The 21,206-nt window shown below is 44.6% G+C and overlaps 1 protein-coding gene across 1 annotated transcript in view; it reads right to left on the bottom strand.

Moving 5' to 3' along the window:
- The window catches only part of COL17A1 (collagen type XVII alpha 1 chain), a 60,987-nt gene that overhangs the window by 22,530 nt on the left and 17,251 nt on the right, over positions 1 to 21,206 (bottom strand). The window contains exons 13-27 of the mRNA XM_074999896.1: positions 19,655 to 19,819; positions 18,897 to 18,986; positions 17,769 to 17,813; positions 16,801 to 16,950; positions 8,960 to 9,172; positions 6,880 to 6,909; positions 6,591 to 6,617; positions 6,073 to 6,099; positions 4,986 to 5,030; positions 4,677 to 4,772; positions 3,272 to 3,334; positions 2,536 to 2,571; positions 2,350 to 2,403; positions 1,642 to 1,677; positions 314 to 349 (exon numbers count right to left, since the gene is read on the bottom strand). Of these exons, the coding sequence (XP_074855997.1) occupies positions 314 to 349; positions 1,642 to 1,677; positions 2,350 to 2,403; positions 2,536 to 2,571; positions 3,272 to 3,334; positions 4,677 to 4,772; positions 4,986 to 5,030; positions 6,073 to 6,099; positions 6,591 to 6,617; positions 6,880 to 6,909; positions 8,960 to 9,172; positions 16,801 to 16,950; positions 17,769 to 17,813; positions 18,897 to 18,986; positions 19,655 to 19,819 (1,113 nt within the window). The remainder of the gene's footprint in view (positions 1 to 313; positions 350 to 1,641; positions 1,678 to 2,349; positions 2,404 to 2,535; positions 2,572 to 3,271; positions 3,335 to 4,676; positions 4,773 to 4,985; positions 5,031 to 6,072; positions 6,100 to 6,590; positions 6,618 to 6,879; positions 6,910 to 8,959; positions 9,173 to 16,800; positions 16,951 to 17,768; positions 17,814 to 18,896; positions 18,987 to 19,654; positions 19,820 to 21,206) is intronic.

Below are 21,206 nucleotides of genomic sequence, written 5' to 3'. Positions count from 1 at the left end.
TGGGGCAGCAGTCTTCCAAAACGCACAAATTAACTTAGTGTATTCTAGGTAAATGGGAAGCTCTCAGAAGTAAGGGGCGTGGAGCCCTACTCATGGATATCTGACAATATGAATCAAGAATATGATCAGGTCTGGCAAACCTTATGTTTTTATGAACAAAATAATGTCAATAATAACAATAGTTGTACTTTTTAAAAATAAGCAAGGTAGGATAGGCAAACTGTATTTCTGCAGGCAGTTCTCAATAATCATCCACTTTGAATTTTACTGTGTTAATTTTAGGGCTCCTGACAAGAAACATTTATATACTGACCTGTCAGGCCACGAGATCCTTTCTCACCAGCGTCACCTAATGAAAATACAAGGGGAAGTAAAACTTTATGTAATTCCCAGAGTTATAGATTCCCAGGTCAGAAGGAGACACTGTGATCCTTTAGACTGGCCTGTTTAGCACAGGCCACAGAACTTCCCCTGAGTAATTCGTAGAGCAGAGCTTTTAGAAAAACATCCCATTTTGATTTAACAGTTTTAAGTGATAGAGAATCTGTTACTGGGTAAATTGTTGCAATGGTTAATTACTCTCACTGTTCAACCTTTATGCCCCATTTGCACTGTGAATTTATCTAGTTTCAAATCCCAGTCACTGAATCTTGTGGTGTCTTTCTCTACTAGACTGAAGGGTCCATTGTTAAATATTTTTAACCCATTTAGATATTTATAGTGCAGAGGGGGCAATACGCAACCTGCAGGCCAGATGTGGTTCACCAGGTTTAGCACCTAGTGGCCACCAGATGCTTTATTTACCTGCGTGTCTGCAGGTACATCTGCATACAGGTTCCATTGGCCATGGTTTGCTGTTCCCAGCCAACAGGAACTGCGAGAAGCAGTGCAGACTGGGACACTGCTTCCTGCAGCTCCCATTTGCAGTGGATGGTGATCCATGGCCAGCCAGAACTGCAAGCAGCCATACTTGCAAACACACAGGTAAACAAAATGCTGATGGCCTGTCAGGGACTAATCCTGGGAACCACATCTGGTTTACCACCTCTCTATAGATTGTGATTAAGCCACCCCTTAACCTTCTCTTTGTTAACATAAAGAAATCGAGCTTTCTAAGTCTATCACTATGAGAGATCAACAAGAAGTCCTGTGGCACCTTATAGACTAACAGATATTTTGGAGCATAAGCTTTTGTGGGCAAAGACACACTTCGTCAGATGACGAAGCATCTGACGAAGCGGGTCTTTGCCCACAAAAGCTTATGCTCCAAAATATCTGTTAGTCTATAAGGTGCCACAGGACTTCTTGTTGTTCTTGAAGATACAGACTAACACAGCTACTTCTTTGATACTTGTCACTATGAGAAATGTTTTGTAATGCTTGAATCAATCCCAGGGCTCTTTTCTGGACCCTCTCCAATTCCTCAATATCCTTTATGAATTGTATGGACAAGAGCGGTTTCACTGAAAGATTTAAGTGTCAAGAAAAAAAAAGAAAATCTGATGACAAAAGCATCAAATAACAAAGCTAATGAAATATGTGATTTATCCCAACCTGAGAGTGGGGAAACTAAGATAAAATATTCTGAGAAATCTAACGAGAAGAAAGTACTGATGATAGTAATTTTCTTGACTGGCATACATTTGGGTCCAGGTGCTCCCAAAGGTCCTTTGTCACCTAAAAGATGTGAAGGCAATGGCTTAAAGTATAAATATTGCAGGGGAAGTACATCTCCCTCCGCCTTTCCTCTCTAGAGACATAATCTGACTCACCTATCACTTATTTTGATATTTCATCTAATCTAACCTGTCATGTTCCTATCTCCAGACAGTATTTCTACAGCACTGTTTCTTAAACTATGTTCCACAGAACACTGGAGTTCTGTGAACAACTCGCAGGTGTGCCTCAAGTGTCTGACACTTTTTTGATATCATACACTGATGGTATATAGCTTCTGTTAATAAAACCAGATACAATGTTATTTTTTCGTTGTTATGATACCTGATTAAATTACTTAATTTTGTTTTTGTTGTATATGTTGCGATTTGGGTATTTTTTGGGTCTGACTCTTTTTTTTAAGAAAATTTTCATAGGTGCCCGCATAAAAAATATTACTGGTTGGTGTTCAGTGGTCTCAAAAAGTTTAAGAAACACTGTTTTAGAGCACTCATCACCATCACTGAGTTTACCCTTTTTTCTCCTATTATCCTTAGGCCCCAGGTCAGAACCTTTCACTGATATGACTCTGATTCATAGCTGGTTGTGCTCTTCTGAAAAAGTGGAAAACTCAACATCTGTTACAGACACTTTAACTGGTCAATATAGCAGAAAGTGGGCTCTGCTTCTTACCTTTGGGCCCTGGGAGACCTGCTTCACCTCTAAATCCTTGAGCACCAGGTGGACCTGCAAAAATGAAACTGGGTTTTAATCATGTCTGCTCCATCCTTGAGTATGTTTTCTCAGGAAGTCAAGCATGCAAAGAGCTGTCACTTTTTCTTGTAACATGCATGTTACAACAGGAGAACGTGCACTCACCAGGAGGACCTTGTGGACCAGGAGAACCCATCATGCCTGTAAATAAGAAATGTACAATATTTCAGCTACACTGCAAAGGGAAGGAAAACCCATCTCTATGGGCTTCCCAACAGCTGGCCAGGTAAGAGTGCCTCTCACTGAACAGGGTCCTCCAACCAGTAGGTGACCTCACATAATTTGCATCCTATACACAGAGCAATTGAGTCTTGAACTGTGATCAGGGCATTACATGTGAAGCACATTTCCCTGGTGGTCCAAGCCATAGCTTCTCCTCATGGACCACAGCAGGTAGAACAGAATACCCACTGGTTTCTGCATGGATATACTCTTCATGGGCATTTTTTTTTCTCAGTTAAATGGGTCAGCTCCCATTGGTGGCACCTATGTGACAGACCAATAAGGATTCACCCCATTATTTCTAAAGGTTCAAAGGCAGGCAAAGGCCAGCTGTAAGCTCAGGTGGGTGGCTGCTGCCAGTCCACAATCTACAGCATCACTCTGCATTTCCATAAAACAAGCTGTTTTTTAAAAGTCTCAATATGTCTCGTTTCATTAGAACATGTCATTCTGAAACACAGTAGTTTAATGGTAAGCCAGCTCATTCATCTGCCCATTACAGGGAGGCACAAATCCAGGCAGAGGGAGCCACAACCTTTGACGCATTCTCCAAGAGCTCCTAAGCAGGGCTTTCCCTCATGCAGCCCTGCTGCCGTTTTCTGTTTCTCACTGTATTTACCCTTGAGGCCAACAGATCCTGGCACCCCAGGGGGTCCCGGAGGTCCTTGATCACCAGGAGCACCTAGAGAGTAAAGCATCAGAAAATGTCATTAACTAGCCACCCTTCTGCCATCCTCCAGCTTCAGAAGGAGCTCTAAGTTCCAAAGGAATGTGTCCCCACCATGGGGATCAATTGCACCACACTGAGCTTCTCTTGTTGTTCTTGGCAACAAGACAAAACAAGCCTTCAGCTTGTTCCTCTGGGTCTGCTTGCTACAAACTGTCTCCATGAACCTAAACCGTGCTCCCTATAGCCATTGCTTTTGCCATCCTACCCCCAGTTCCACTTGTAGAGCCCTGTAAATCTGCGGATAGCCGCTTTGTAATCCACAGGTATCTGCATCTACGGATGTGAATGTCCATGTATCATTTGTGCAGACACAAATTTTATATCTAGAAATCTGCAAAGCTGTAGATATCTGCTTTGTATCCATGGATATCTGCATCCATGGTTCATTTTTTTAGCTGCAGCTACAAACCTTCCGTCAACTCAAGGCTCTATCCATTTTCACCCATGCAAATCCTCCTTTGCAGACAGGTATTACCAGTTTATGCAAAACAAACCACCAGTCATCACTAGTCTATTTTCCTCTAAGAGTCACCTTGAATGACTGAGCGTTAGCAGCCTACTAAATAAGTATCTGATTGTGGAATATGACTCCTAACACCACCCCCCCACACACAATTGGTGACATGATTAATTAGCAATTAAGACAACTGAGAATACATTATCCTGAAATGAGCCCATCTCAATGGGCATTATGGTACACCCAGATCTGAATCCTTCTCCTCTCCTGGGACTTATCTCACTATACCACCTGGCATCATCGGCTTCTGTTGTCGAGAAATATTTTAGTGGAAAAAATACCTATCAGTCATTTCTGCACTAAAGGAGGAGTAAATCCTATGCTGCATCCAGAGCTCTGTAGACAATTGTGGCGGTTACAGAAATTAACCACTTCTTTTTGGTAGAGCACACAATCAGAATTGTCATCCCACACCAACCCTTTTGCCTTTTTGTACACGCTAGCAACCCTGTCATTGCTTTGGACCAGCATTTTTGGTGAGACTCTTGGCTCAATGATGGCAGCATAGTGAAGTAATATATTAACAGAGAGCCAAACCACCTCTTGTTCTGCAAAACACAAACGTAACCCAGGAGCTCTGGCAAAACAAAAAGCACCTGCTTTGGCCATTGTCAAGGTGCCACAAACCCAAAATCTTTCAGCCTATGAATTCACTGATCTAAACTTGGACTTAAACTAACAAAACTAAATCCTAGCTACTGAGGCTTTTGCAAAACCAGAACAAAGACCCAGCCTCCATGGTCAATTTTTTTATGTGCTGGGGAGAAAGTCTCCTACCTCTTTCTCCTTTCTCCCCGATTCCAGGTTGCCCACGAGGCCCTGGTGGCCCTTCTTGCCCTCTCTGGCCCATGGGTCCCTCCATGCCGGAGTCACCTATGGAAAGCAAATGGCTTGTAATATAACTTTCTATAGTCCATCCAGTGAAACTCGTCTCCTCTCCCCCAAGAAAAAGACATTAATGTTCACACTGAAGTGCTGTGTTGACATAGGCAGATTGAGGGTATGGACTTACTGGGTGAGTCTCACACATTAACTGAGCTGTAATAAGTTCAGCGTAATCATGTCAGATAGGTCAGTGCTACTTACCCATATTGCCTTTCTGTCCTTTCGGCCCAATCGAACCTGGGAGGCCTGTAAGCAAAACATAAACTTACTGTTTCCCTGACTATGAACCAAAGGCGGGCATCTAGGTAACAGAGGGGCCGACAACCACTGAGGACCCTGGGGCAAGATGGAAGAGGGGTCCAGCTCTGTGCCCCCAGAAAGGGCAGGGCCAAGGGCAGAAGAGGTGGGACCTAGGGCAGTCAGCCCTTAGTGCCGCCCAGACTGCCGCGCTGCCCCCTGCCACAGAGCCACATGGAGCCACAGAGTAGCCTTGCTGCAGCATTTCAAAAGGGCCCCCATGCAACTGCCCCTCTGTCCCACTCACCCCATCAGTGGGCATGCGAGGTAATACAAAAACAAGAGTCAGCAGGGCCAGCATGAAAAAATACATCGTTTGCTAACTGTCGTATGCGTACAGAGCTCTCTTAGCAGCAGATGGTGGGTACAATAGGGTGTGATGATAAATATTCTCTGGATCTGAGAACATTCTTGCCCGATACAGCTGATTCTGAAGGACGCATGATTTTGTCTGGAAAATATTTCTTAATATTTAACACCAAGGGGCGTGTAGCCACGTGCCAGTGGACTGTTATTTGACACAGGGGTGACATCTGCGTGATGGAGCGCCCACTTGTAAGGCGTACCGCTTTGTGTGCACGCACCCTTGCGCACACACTGTGACAGCGTGCTCACTCTCGCGTGCAGCTGACAGAACGGTCACACCCAAAGTCCAGTCTGCAATTATTGGCCAAAACCTTTTAAATGTGCCCCTGAGCCTCAGTTCACCAATATCATGCAGGAAAACATCTGCTTATGCAGGCCAGGCCAGGATGAGGCCTTGCTGCAAATAAGGGTCTTGAGCGGTCAGGCAGTGGCTGCATTTCAGCACTAGCGGAATAATAACTTGCAAACAGTATTAAGACATTTTCAGTGGCACAGGAGTGAAACTCAGGCTCTACACAGACCCAGCCTGGAGGGATTCAATTAATCCTAGCCGACTGCAGTGTTACTGGGTGTGGTCTTTTGCAGATACACTGTGAAGGCTGGCATGTTGCTGAACTCTGCCTACCTGGTACACCAGGAAGTCCTTGATCTCCTGTTAGAACAAAGAAATTGACTATTAATGGTAAAACAGCTCCTTCCTTATGTCCCCACCTTCATCCTTTTGCTTGTTGTTACCCTTCTACCCACAAACAGGGGGCAGGTGACATAGCAAAGTCCCCAATGCTCCTCTAAAGCATGTTTTGATTAAACCAGATGCTGTACAATTTCTGCCTTGCTTCTCATATAGGTGAGTGAATTTCTGGATACAAAGCAACACTACACTCCCCTACAATCCTCTCTAAAGGGTCTTTGCCAACCCTTGTGTCTTTGCCAGATGATAGTACTGAGTAGTATAGGCAACACTGTAATTAAAATACTTGACCACTGAACCATTTAGAAGGTGAGAAGCAACCACCACGTCATTCACTTCTCAACCCAACTAACTTCTTTGACAGACAAAAGGCCATCATTCAGCTAAGCACCTCCAAATCTATAGTTCTCACAGCCTGTTGCCCACTTATATGAGAAGATGTCTAGACTCACCTTTGGGACCTGGTATTCCCATATCGCCTGAGAAAGGAGGAAAAAAAATCAAATCAAGAGAGATCCAGGAGGTATTCCCAGTGACTGCTTACTTTGGGATCATCCTTTCTTCCTTGGTACACCCCAAACTCTCAATGAGACCCACGGGAATTGGGGGAGAACATGGAATGCAGGATCGGCCCTTTCCCATTTTAACTAGTTGTGTTAGTCAACACCCAGAATTCCTCTTGCAAACTATTGGAGGGATCTGAGACACAGAACAAAGAAACTGAGACACAACTCTTCTTACCTTTCACACCAGGCTCCCCTCGGAAGAAACCTGCAATGGGAAATAACACGATTGTTAGATTTAATTACCCAAGTTCAAGTAAAACAATCTCTTTCTCTCTGAAGACACGAGAATGCTTTTGACTTGACTTGATTTCAAGGTTGGAAGCATTACAGGGGATGTCTACAGTTATGGAAAGACCAACACTCTGGAGGTCGATCTTCCAAGGTTCGATTTAGTGCATCCAGTATGGACCCACTAAATTGAACATCCAGGGCATCCCTGTTAACCCCAGTATTCCTCACAGTTGCAAGGAATAAGGAATAAGGGAAGTCGACAGGAGAGTTTCTGTCATAGCTGGTATTGTGTATCTGGGTATTAGGGTCAATCTTCCAGGGTTTGATTTTGTGCATCTAGTGGGGATGCACAAGATCAAACTATTGGGGGTCAACCGTTGACCCCGATTCTCCTCAGTCTCATGAGGAGTAAGGGAGGCCAATGACAGAATTTCCTTGGTGAGGGCAGGCAGGTAAGTCGATTGTAGATAAGTCAATTTCAGCTATGCAACTGCCATAGCTGGAATTGCATATCTACAATCGACTTTAAGATCCAGTGTAGACCTGGCTTTAGGCTGACTTTCTCCCCTAGTGTAAAACTGCCTATAGTCAAGTGGGCACATCATGGATTTGGAAAGCAGGAGCTGCCAAGACAGGACTGACTCCCTTAAAATCCGCCACAATTACTCATCTCCTGTAGAGGAAGGTGAATCACACTCTGAATGTTAATCCCATTCCTGCCTCTGTCCTTCAGCAAATCACATAACCTTATTTTCTCCATCTGTAAAATGCAGACCTCACTCACAGAAGTGTTGTAAGAAATAATCAGTTGTTGTTTGTGCAGTACCTTAAAAATGAAAAGCCTTATCAGTGCTGTATGTATGATTCATAACTATATGGAACGCGACTTTACAACCACCTTGATATCCCTCTCTTGGATAAGCAGGGTAGATTTAAGTCCTCTATTACTTCCATTACAGGCAGCATTTTAAGACCTGCTTGTAACATGCTTTCCCATCATTGGAAAGATTCACAATTTGTCTATACTGTACTGCATTTCGAAGGCCTTTGCCAACTCATGCATGGAGTCACACTCCTGGTTTGGGAAGAAAAGACTATCCTGCAAGTCTTTCCATTATCTGGGGTAGTTAACATGGCTCATTTTCAGAAAAACAGCCACCCAAGTTACTCCTGCAAAACTTACTTATGCAATATTTGCACATTCAAACTATTCATCTGTGCAAGCAATTCTATTTTTGCATGGGCAGTGCAAACACTTCCCCATGTTTGCAATGTAACTGTAGACTGCAGGAATGTGAATTTTAGATGAGCAATTTACACAGTGAATTTGGAGGACCTGAAATGAGAGAATGCTAATGATACATGAGTTCACATTTGTCAAGAAAATCTGACTACAGGAACAAGATTGGCACTGAAATGATGTAAGATTTACCCTAATTGCACAAACGTAAACCTGGAGTAACTCTGCTAAAGCCAGTGAAGTTATTCTAGGTTTACATTTGTGTAAATAAGATCAGAATCTGCTATTCTTAAATAATGTATATGGAATATGTTCACACTGTGTTCTACATTTCTTGTTACTTAAATGCAATGTTTAATCACACAGCAGTCTGGAGAGTGCAAATTGCAGATCCGCCTTTTTTTTCTGATGAAGTATCTTTTTAACAGTAGAGGCTGAACATCTCTCGCCCAGCACCTTTGGGACCTGACCGGTGCCAGACGAGAAAATTTGCTGGACCATGGGAGGTCAATATTGTTTAGCACATTACCAATACTCCCACTGCTTTTTGGGCTCTTAGAAGACATTTAGGAGTAAATTACAGCTAAATAACAGCACAGAACCCTTAGAGCCAGACTGGTGGCTGTAAATAAACTTCACAGGACCACAGGAAACTTGGCCACACACATGATAAATGGTCGAAAATCATGCTGGATTACAGATGTGGCCAGTGGACAAGACAGTTCTGGATTAGAATGTTTCAACCTGTACATTCTCATGGAATTTTGTGGACTCTTCGTCTTACCTTGTTCTCTGTCCAAAGCCATTTTGCTCCTCATAAAAAGCCAGAGGGCCTCTTGATCCTTATGGCTGAAATTTGGAGCATAGATTACACTTTGCCCCACATCAGCAATTCTGGATTCTTTAATACTTGTTTGATCTAGATTAAGCTTCCCATATTTGGCTTGGCTTTGCTCCAGGATTTCCACACGAGATTTCAGCTTCCTCACTTCTTCCGCTGAAAGATCAAAGGAAAGTAAACTACTAAAGAGGAACAAGCAGTGGGTTGATCCCCATAATATTTATTTCTAAAGATGGAAGCTGGGAAATGTTCATTGTCAACCAACAGTTACCACTGAATTTCATGGGGAAATGAGAGAGTTACTCTGTGTATCTTGTAGCTCCTTGTAACTGGTAACTTTTTACCAGGGATTTCCACAGGACCAAAAATAAATCTTTTGGAGCTGTCAGCCTCTAAGGGGAAGAATTATCTTGTAGTCAAGAGCACAGGACTGGGAATCAGAGTTAAATTACCCTCCCAGGTGTGCCACTGATTTCCTATGTGATCTTGAGCAAGCTACATTCTCTCTCTGATCACTTCTACACTGGGAAAAAGGGGTGTTCCTAACCTAACAGGAGGTAAAATCCAAAGGTAAATAAGGGGGTTAGTAGCTTTCACACAAGTTAGTTGGTAGACGCAAAGCCTAAGGTTTTAATTCACACTATTTAATTCAACCTGTTTATACATTTGGAAACAACACACTGCTCTGCCCTTGCTAGGACTTTACCTCATGTCAGTTACCTCAAGCTAAGACCAAACCTGTCTTCCTGGTGAAGCTGCATATTGTGTGATTCACCCTGGTAAAAGAGGAATAATGCTGATTTCTACCCCTTTCACTGCCATTGTGAAGCTTAATCCACTCATGCAACTTCAAGTGCCATGATATCTTTGATGGACAACACAAGAGAAGTGCAAGGCTCTCCAATTATCCCTTAAAGGCATACACAAGGAAATGCATGTTTAGTAGCTAAGTCCACAAAAAAGACAGCTACCTATTCCATAACTGGTGTTCTTCGAGATGTGCTGCTCATGTCCATTCCAAGCTGGGTGTGCTCTGGCACATGCCCAGTCACCAGAAGCTTTCTGCCCTAGCCAGCAGCCTGCCCCCACTGCCGCCCCTGCTCAATTCCTTCTTGCCGGCTACTCTGACAGTGGGGAAGGTGGGAGTGTTTTGGAATGACACGAGCAACACATCTCGAGGAACACCAGTTACAGAGCAGGTAACTGTCTTTTCTTCTTCGAGTGATTGCCCATGTTCATTCCAAGTTGGGTGAATACAAGCAAATGCCTAGGAGGTGAGGTCGGAGCCCCGAACAGAATGCAGGGAAGCCCTGCCCACCACAGCATCTTCCCGTGCTTGCTGTGTCAAAGCATAATGTGCTGTAAATATATGAATTGAGGACCAGGTGGCCACCCTACAGATGTCCTCGATAGGCACCTGTGCCAAATACGCCACAGATGACACCTGTGCTCTCGTGGAGTGTGCCTTAACCAGAGGGGGAGGAACCAGCACGAGCTTGTAACACTCTCTGTTGCACGTCACTTTCTGGGAGGAAATCCACGGGGAAGAGACCGAAAGGCCTTTCAAACTATCACCAACTGCCACAAAGAGTTGCTGCATTCTTCTAAAGGGCCTAGTTCTATCCATATAGAAGGCCAGCGCCCTTCTAATGTCCAAGGTATGTAAACACTGCTCCCGCAGGGGCTTTGGGTAAAATACCAGTCGGGAAATGTCTTGGTTAACACGAAACATGAGGACCACCTTAGGTAAAAATGTGGGGTGAGGTCTCAGCCTAACCTTATCCTTGTAAAACACTGTGTACAAGGGTCCACTGAAAGTGCCCTCAACTCAAATACGCTCCATGCTGAGGTGATTGCCACCAAAAAAGCTGTTTTCTAACTCAGCAACAGCAGGCAGCAAGAAGCCAGGGGTTCAGAGGGAGCCCCCATAAGCGACAACTAGAGTGCCTGCGACGTCTATAGTGCGACCTTCTCAAGCTCCCGCTCTGTCCAGAACTCGAGTAAAAGGAGTCTGACTCCAATGCCGATTCAGAAGCAGATGACCGTGGTGGGGCCATCGGAGTCAGTGCCGATGTTATGCATGCTGAGGCCAATGCCAGTGCTGGTGCCCAAGTATAAGGCACATGAAACTGACCCACAGCCTGCTGGGCTGGCATCAGAGTGCTTGGCACCAAATATGGTGTCAGTGCCGGCACTGACATGAGCACAGAGATTGGCACCAGTGTCACATCCATGAGCCCCGATTGCTCCATTTCAGTGCTATGGTGCCTGTCCTCCACAGATGGAGAAGGATCTGGCACTGTCATCTGCAGAAGCCCTTGTGCCACTCTAAATGCCCCCAGTGTTGAAGGCAAGTCCAGCACCTGAGGGCTCCCGGTCCACACCGGCTTCAACGGACGTGCCTCCTGCCCTTTGGCAGTGTACACCAGAGCCTTGGACCTGAGGCCGCCCTGCTTTGACTTCGGAGAGTGATGCCTCTTGTGCCTCCTCCTCTTCATTGGCACAGGAGATTGACTCCTATGGCACCAAGAAGGCGACGGTGCCTGCACCTGTTCTCCATGCTGGGAGTCCTTAGGCGACACTGTGGTTGATGGCACCGGTGCACTTTGAACCAAGGAGGCTCCACTCTCTGCTCCTGCTGAAGACTCTTGAGGCATAAGAGCTGTGTCCATTAAGAGGACTTTAAGACGCTGGGCCCTATCTTTCAAAGTTCTGGGCTTAAAGGCCTTACAAATTGGACAGTGATCACGTAAGCGTCCTTCCCCCAAGCAAACCAAACAAGCTAAATGGGGTTCACTTTTGCGCCAACATTTGCCATATTTTGAACAAGTCTTAAAGCCTGGGGCGCCAGGCATCCCCCAGTGCTGAGGCATCAAGGGGGATGGAAAGCCGCACCTCAGCTATTAGTTAAAACAGAATCACAGAATCATAGGGCTGGAAGGGACCTCAGGAGGTCATCTAGTTCAGCCCCCTGCTTCAAGCAGGATCAACCCCCACTAAGTCATCCCAGTTGGGACTTAAACTCCTTGAGGGATGGAGAATCCACCACCTCTCTAGGCAACGCATTCCAATGCTTCAGCACCCTCCTGGTGAAGTAGTTTTTCCTAATATCTAACCTACACCTCTCCCCCTCTGTAACTTCTGACCACTGCTCCTTGTTCTGCCATCTGACTCCACTGAGAACAGTTTCTCACCCTCCTCTTAGAGCTCCCCTTCAGGAAGTAGAAAGGCTGCTATTAAATCACCCCTCAGTCTTCTCTTCTGTAAACTAAACAAGCCCAAATCCCTCAGCTTATCCTCATAGGTCTTGTGCACCAGACCCTTAATCATTTTTGTTGCCCTCCGCTGAACCTGCTCCAGCAAATCCACATCCTCTTTACACTGGGTGGCCCAAAACTGGACACAATAGTCAAGATGTGGCCTCACCAGTGCCAAACAGAGGGGAATAACTACTTCTCTAGATCTGCTCAAAATGCTCCTCCTAATGCACCCTAATGCACCCGTTAGTCTTCTTGGCTACAAGGGCACACTGTCTACTCATATCCAGTCTTTCATCCCCCATAACCTCCTGTCCCCTTTCCGCTGTTCTGGTGCTGAGCCAGTCAGTCCCTAGCCTGTAACAATGGTTGGGATTCTTCCACCCCAGGTGCAGGACTCTACACTTCTCCTTGTTGAACCGCATCGATTTCTTTTGGCCCAGTCCTCCAATTTATCCAGGTCACTCAGGATTCTCTCTCTACCCTCCAACGTATCTACCTCTCCCCCTAGTTTTGTGTCATCCACAAACTTGCTGAGGGTGCAATCCAATCCCTCATCCAGGTTATTAATAAAGATGTTGAATAACACCGGCCCCAGAAATGAGACTGGTGGCACTCCGCTTGAAACAGACCACCATCCAGATATTGAGCCATTGACCACTACCCGTTGTGCCCAACCATCAAGCCAGCTTTCTATCCATCTTATAGTCCAAAGATCCAATCCATATTTCCTTAACTTATAGACAAGAATGTTGTGGGAGACCATATCAAAAGCCTTGCTGAAGTCAAGATATATAACATCCACTGACTTCCCCATGTCCACAGAGCTTGTCACCTCATCATAGAAGCCAATCAGATTGGTCAGGCAGGACTTGCCCCTGGTTAATCCATGTTGGCTACTTTTGATCACTTTCCCCTCTTTCAAGTGCTCCAAAATGGATTCCTTGAGGATTCCCTCCATTATTTTCCCAGGGATTGAGGTAAGGCTGACCAGTCTATAGTTCCCTGGATTGTCCTTCTTTCCTTTTTTAAAGATGGGCACTACGTCTGCCTTCTTCCAGTCATCCGGTATCTCCTCCAATCTCCAAGAGACAAACACTAACTATCAAGTACGAAAACTATTTGCACTTCTTCAAGAAGTATTTACACTGCAATAGGCTACTAGCTAAAGAACAGAGAAGAGAAAGCAAGAGCTCCAACGACTGGCAGTGTAGCAAGAAGGAACTGAGCAGGGGCAGGGGCGGGCAGTGCATATATTGGTCACCATATTGATGCCACACCAACCCTATGGCTACTGGCTAGGGCACAAAGCTTCCAGCGACTGAACGTACGCCCACACACACCCAACTTGGAATGGAAATGAACAATCACTCGAAGGAGAACCAAAATATATTAAACACAAGAAAACATGAAAGCAAAGGTGATCAAACATGGCTGCCTCTGAAGACAACATGACAACTTGTTGGTACAGCATGAGGGAGCTGATGAATTCCCAAGTATCCTGCTGGTGCATTTGTGTCAAACGCTGTTCAGATCATAGAATCATAGAACAGTAGAGCTGGAAGAGACCTAAAAAAGCCATCAAGTCCAGCCCCCTGCTCTAAGCAGGACCAAACCCATTAGATCAGCCCCACCAAGACTTTGTTGAGCTGAGACTTACACACCTCCAGGGATGGAGACTGCACTATTTCCCTGGGTAGACCATTCCAATGCTTCACCACCCTCCTAGTGAAAAAGTTTTTCCTAATGTTCAACCTGGACCTTCCCAACCGCAACTTGAGACCATTGTTCCGTGTTCTGCCATCCATGATCACTGTGAACAGCCTCTCTCCAGACTCTTTGCAGCCTCCCTTCAGTAAGTTGAAGGCTGTTATCACGTCCCCCCTCAGTCTTCTCTTCTGCGGACTAAACAGTCCCAGTTCCCTCAACCTTTCTTCATAAGTCATATGCTCCAGGCCCCTAATTATTTTGGTCGCCCTCCGCTGCACCCACTCCACTGTATCCACATCCTTCCTATAATTGGGGGCCCAGAACTGGACACAGTACTCCAGATGCAGCCTCACCAAAGCCAAATAAAGAGGAATAATCACTTCTCTGGATCTACTGGCAATGCTCCTCTTGATGCAACCTAATATGCCATTAGCTTTCTTGGCTACAACAGCACACTGTTGACTCATGTCCAGCTTCTCATGCACTACAACTCCCAGGTCTTTTTCTGCAAAACTACTACCGAGCCAATCGGACCCCAGCCTGTAAAAATGCTTGGGATTCTTCCGGCCCAAGTGCAGGACTCTGCACTTGTCCTTATGGAACTTCATGAGATTTCTTGCAGCCCAGTCTTCCAATTTGTCTAAGTTAGTCTGGACCCTGTCCTTACCCTCCAGTGTATCTACCTCTCCCCCTTGCTTAGTGTCATCCACAAACTTGCTGAGGGTGCAGTCCAACCCCTCATCCAGGTCACTGATAAATATGTTGAACAGAACAAGACCCAGAATCAAACCTTGGGGCACTCCACTACAAACCGACTGCCATCCCAACATCGAGCCGTTGATCATTACCCGCTGGGCCCAACCTTCTAGCCAGCTTTCTATCCATCTTACCGTCCATTTATCCAATCCACATTCCTTTAACTTGCCGACAAGAATATTGAGGGAGATGGTACCAACATTGCTAAAGTCCAGATAAATCACATCCATTGATTTTCCCCTATCCGCAGAGCCAGTTATCTCATTGTAGAAACTAATCAGATTGATCAGGCATGACTTGCCCTTCATGAATCCATGCTGACTATTCCTGATCACTCTCCCCTCCTCCAAGTGCCTCAAAATGACTTCCTTGAGGAGCCCCTCCATGATTTTTCCAGGGACTGATGTAAGACTGACCAGCCTATAGTTCCCTAGATCATCCTTCCTTTTTTAAAGATTGCCTTTTTCCAATCATCCGGGATCTCTCCCGATCTCCACAACTTTTCAAAGATAACGGCCAAGGGCCCATCAACAACATACGCCAACTCCGTCAGAACCCTAGGATGAATTAGGTCTGGGCCCATCGATTTGTGTACACTTAGCTTTTTTAGATAGCTCCTAACCTGTTCTTTCCCCACCAAAGGCTGTCCACCTTTATCCCACAATGCATCACTTATCGCATTAGTCCGGGAGCTGTCTTTATCCATGAAGATAGGCAAAGAAAGCATTAAGTACTTCAGCTTTCCCTACATCATCCATCACTGGGTTACCTTCCTCATCCAGTAGGGGCCCCACGCCCTCTCTGATCTCCTTCTTCTTGCTAACATGCCTGTAGAAGCTTTTCTTGTTATCCTTCACATTCCTCGCGAGTTGCAATTCCAGTTGCGCTTTCGCCTTCCTGATAACTGCCCTACATTCTTGAGCTATACGCTTATACCCCTCCCTAGACATCTGTCAAAGTGGGTCTTTGCCCATGAAAGCTTACGCTCCAAAATATCTGTTAGTCTATAAGGTCCCACAGATCTTCTTTTTGCTTTTGAAGATACAGACTAACTCAGCTACCCCTCTGATGACCTAAGGCAGTGGTTCTCAAACTCTTTGGCCTGTGGCCCACCCTGTTCAATGCAAATCTTTTCGTGGACAACCAGACTATCTCTCATGATGAAAAAATGCCTTCACTTATCTCTAAATACCTTAAATATTAAATTATTCATATTAGGCTACTGGAGCTACAACATATGGAGGTGCGTATAACTGATAAGAAATATTATTAATTAAAATAATTGAACAGATTAAGTGCTTTAACATCATCATGTTATTTTACCAAGCTGCACTTTGAATAAACTAAAATATTATGTCCAAAACAAAAAGATTTCACTGTTGTCTTTATATATGGCAGGGATGGGGAACCTTTTTTGGGTCGATGGATCCCCGAATGCAGGGCCAGCAACTGGTGCAGGTGCACGACTGGAAGCCAAGCCCCCCACAAAACCTGGGGTTAGTGCATCTCCCCCTGCACTCCTCGGCTCCACACTATGCTGCCCAGAGAAGTGTTCTAACTCTGGTCATTTAGACATTGGCTTTTGCCTTTAAGCAAGAGTGTTTCTATCCCTTACACGTTATTTTTATCTTATCTAACGTATCTGTTGTTCTCATTATCCTAATCTTTGTCTTATCTTTTACTTACCCCTGCTAAACTCTCAGTGGAAGTTCACAGGTTAATTATGTCCTCTGCAACACAGTATTGTGTGTGAGCAGTTTTCAGTTTAATGTAATGCTCCCTAGTCCTTGTGACAGAGATTATGATATTCTCTCTATCATCCACAGTTTTGTTTCCCTCCATGTTGTCCCCATGAAAGGAGGTTTGAAGAGAGGGCTTTGCTTACCCTCCTTCTAGATCTGGATCTCAACTTCCTCAACGTTTGGTGGGTATTTAGATCGGGGATTCATTCAGGTCAACCACTAATAACAACTGGAGTGTACTGAACCATCCACTACTTGAATTATATAATCCAGTTGCATATTTCCAACCTATATTCCTGCTCTTACTGTGATCACTTACCCAAAGCAATGAGTCCAAAGAGTAACCCAAGGAGGAGTAGCCAGGTCAGGAGCAAACCCAGGAGCCATTTCCACCAGCTACAACAGGAACCACAAGGACACCATGCTGGGGCAGCTCCTATCCCTCCTGCTCCACCATTGCCTCGTATTTCTAAAGCGGGAAATGACAACAGCAAAGTTAGTGAACAACTCAATGGTTTCAATATGAGAATACGGAGAGCAGCAGCAGGCCCATTAAATCCAGTGCTATGGAAAAAACTTTTCCAATTCATTTTGAACTCAATGAGTGAAATTTGGACCATCCCAAACTCACTGGCAAAACCCCCATAATTTCAACAGAGCTAATATTTTTAAACATCTAAATTCCATTATGCAGGTCCTCATTGACCCTACACTCATGTTGTTGAGGAGGAAAACACAGGAGCTGGGAAACCAGTGGCCCATGTAGTTCTGCCTAGTTGTCTGCTACCTGCTTGATTTACTCCTATCATCAAGAAGTGTTTTTACTCAGATTTGCACCCACAATTGATTTACAGGTGCAACTTTTGCAGGCATAGACTGCACTCATCCTGAAACAAAAATTCTTATGAAAACTTCTTCCCCTCTTGATTTATCACTTACAGATTGAATAGTAACAGAGGCATAGCCGTGCTAGTCTATATACTATCAAAACAGAAAAGCTGTCCAGTAGTACTTTAAAGACTAACAAAATAATTTATTAGGTGATGAGCTTTCATGGGACAGACCCACTTTTATAGACTGTTCTGGTCTGGCTATGATCTGAAGAAGTGGGTCTGTCCCACAAAAGCTCATCACCTAATAAATTATTTTGTTAGTCTTTAAAGTGCTACTGGACTGCTTACTTACAGATTATTTTTATCATAGCTGGGTAATTCTTTTTTCCATTGAAAGTAAACTGTGCTTTTAACACATCCCCATCTATTAAAGAATCTTCAAAGCACTACTGACCTGCATAAGTCGCTTTGTCCTTTGTTGACACGGATTTTAGACCTCCTGTTATTATAATAACAAAAGAAGTTTTAATTTTCTTTCATTGCAGTGGCCAGCAACACCCAAGAAAATGTGGACACAACTACAATGCAATTCTGTTGACCAGGGTGTCTTTATTCCACAATGCTACAGTGACACTATTGAAGGTATTAGTATAAACTACAGGAAACAGTAGAACAAAATTGGTACAAATTGCATATTACAGTTAAGTTGATCTGAACACGATGCAAGCAGGAAAGCAATGTATCATGCATTAAGCTGGCATTCCTTGAGTGTAAAAAACAAGTGAAACTTACACACTTTGGGGAAGGAAAAATAGCGTAACAGGAAAGTAAGGAAATTAGGGATCATTCTACCCCATTAATAACTTTTCCTCCTATGTGCACTTCTCTTTTCCCCAGTGCATACAATTCACACTCACTTTACACATCCAAGGTCTGATTTAACACTGTGTCACTCCACCAGTATAACCTCACTGCTACCATAGAATCAAGGTTTTACATGACAAGCCAGCACAAAACATTTATTAATTAGTATTATTGTTTTGCAGTATTTCCAGCAGCACTTCAAAGTGCTGGCATGTTCCAGGAAGAGAAGTTCCAGTTTCTGCCCCAAGGGCTTAAAATCTAAAGATGAACAAACAGACAAAGCATGGGAGGAATGGTTACAATACATAAGCAGAGGGTCAAGTGGGTGATGACTTTGTATGCAAATAAGACACCTTTCTTTTTAAAAAATAGATCATGTAATATCCCCGATCCCTAGTTTATTTTTAATTTTTCTGACTTTCTGACTCCCAGCTTGTAACAAGCTCCATCATTTAGCACTAAAAAAGGAATAAATCCTTTTTTGGTTCCTGAATCAACGCATTCAGCCACATAGCTAATACACAGGGAGAGAAAAATTAAGAGGCAGGGCAAAGGAAATTGTTCATATGGGATTGGAAACAGGGTCTGGAGAGCAGGTGAGGTGGAGGGAGATAGGCAGGCTGTCCCAGATCATGCGGAAGAGGCGGCTCTGACATGCATTGAGGAAAATGTGTGCTAATATGAACTGGAGATTGGCACCCAAGTGATTGCCCCTTACCATTCATTTCAGATTTTGCATAGGAGTCTGCAGTGTAAGAGGAGGAGAAGCCTTGCTTTTCTTTCTTCAAGGTGTCTTCTGCAAAAGACCCTGTTTGGGGACCGAAAAAAGGGTCAAATATGCCTTACCGGAGGTCAGACAAGGCCAGAGCCTCAGCTTGTTTAAACTGACATAGCTCAATGAGGCCATGCTGCTTTCTTTATACCACAGGTAGGTCTGGTCCTTGGTCTTTAAGCCCTTGAGTTTTAAAGCAAGCTGATTAGTAGACATGCATTGTGAGGTCCTCTGTGGAATTTCATACAGAGTCTGAACATTGTCTCCATGTACCTGGTGTGGGTGGCTGCCCTCGAGTGGTTAATGGATGATCTGGCAGCCCGAAGATCTACTCTGCATTCCCATGGCTTATAAAGTTTCAAATCAAATCTTGTGATGCTATTTAAGGCAGATTTTTCTAATACACAGAGCTGAAAACTCTAAAGATGGAAAAGCCCCTGCAGCCCATTGAGTCCATCTCATTGCTCATGCAGGTTTATCCCCTGTCATACCAAGGCTTTGTTCAGCATAATTTTAACTGTGTCCGAGGAGCGGGGATTTCACCACTCCCCCGGCCAAATCGTTCCTCCCTGGACAAAGCTCACTGTCAAATAATTCCCCAGAACCTGCCAGACTCCCACCCCTGGAACTATTTCCCAGTAAGTAACATTCATTTCTAAGCCCCAGCCTGCGTGCATGTCAGGGTAGCGGGTGGTAGAACAGACCTCCACTGAGACCGGTGTTAGAAGCACTGAAGACTTTGCCGCTGTCCTTCGTCATGATCAAAAGCTCCATCTCCTTCTTGGCAGGGACGTTCTCCTTCTCCAGCAGCAGGAACTTGCAGTCTTTGCGCAAGATGTCGTCACTCTGGATGTTCACTGTGCTGCCAACTGGGGTATGCGAAGGAGCGTGTCGGAAGCAGAGAAGGAGGTTAGTGGGAAGAAAACATGCTCCAGTGGCCAGGGTGCTATCAGAGAGTTGGCAGTTAGGGCCCTGCGCAGATGCAAAATTAGTCTCTACATCCACATCCATAGCCACAAAAATGAGTTGCAGATACCCGTGGGTTTTCAGGGCTCTACCAACAGCCTCAGCAGGCACCTGGGCATGGTGGAGGGGCTCCACGCTCCCAGAAACCTTCAGAGCGGAACAGAGTGTGCAGCACAGCACTGCAGCAGCTGTGAGCACTGGCCCCCTTTGAATCACTGGGCACCAGAGCAATTGCCTCATTTCCCCTCCCACTGGTGGACCTACGAGTTAGGAAACTTGGATACAATTCTCTGCCGTAGGCTTCTTGAGTGACCTTAGGCAAGACACTTAGCCCTTCTTCTATGCCTCATTTAGCCATGTCTAAAAGAGGGACCACAGACATGTCCTGCCTCATGGAGTTGTTGTGAGGATAGCTATACTTAACATTGAGAGACACTCCAATATTACAGAAAGGAGGCCACATCAGCACTTTTGCTGAGGAAGTTTGTAGACAGGCCACAGCTGAAATGATACCATTTGGTAAAGCACAGGCTTACTTGGTGATGAGGATACGACAACCATGAGCCTCAAGCAATGGATCAGCCAGACATTTGGGTAGGAGAAGAACAGTAGCGTTGAGCTGGTTTTCTGTTTATACCAGGTGTATGCTGATTGCTACTGAGTACTCCATATATGGTGGGGCACAGATATGTACATGGAAAGTATATCCACTGAACTGCTTGGTCTTTTAACAAAATGATATACAAATTTAAAGCGGCAAGTGTACCAGCACAAAGACCAGATTAAACATAATGGGCCCATTCTTGCTCTGTTATCCTGATGTGAATCTGGAGTAATCACTGGTGCTTACTTTACTGTAACTTGCAATATTTGAATAGTAACAGAGAGAAAGCCCTGCCAGTCTGTATACTATCAAAACAAAAAAGCAGTCAAGTAGCACTTTAAAGACTAAAAAAAAATTTATTAGGTGAGCTTTTGTGGGACAGACCCACTTCTTCAGACCACAGCCATACCAGAACAGACTCTATGCCTTAAATATTGAGTCTGTTCTGGTATGGCTATGGTCTGAAGAGGGGGATCTGTCCCATTAAAGTTCACCTAATAAATTATTTTGTTAGTCTTTAAAGTGCTACTTGACTGCTTTTTTGTTTTGCAATATTTGATTGTTTTCTTAGAGCACCACCTTCTGGAGTTCTGTAGTTACATAACAAGTGAGCTATAATTAAAAGAAAAGTTTCATGCATTCATGAATCGTAAGGGCTCAAAAAACAAGGCAAAACCAAAGAACCC

This window comes from Carettochelys insculpta, chromosome 7, assembly GCF_033958435.1.
Source record: "Carettochelys insculpta isolate YL-2023 chromosome 7, ASM3395843v1, whole genome shotgun sequence".
Taxonomy (NCBI): domain Eukaryota; kingdom Metazoa; phylum Chordata; order Testudines; family Carettochelyidae; genus Carettochelys; species Carettochelys insculpta.
This window is presented reverse-complemented; position numbering and strand designations above follow the sequence as displayed.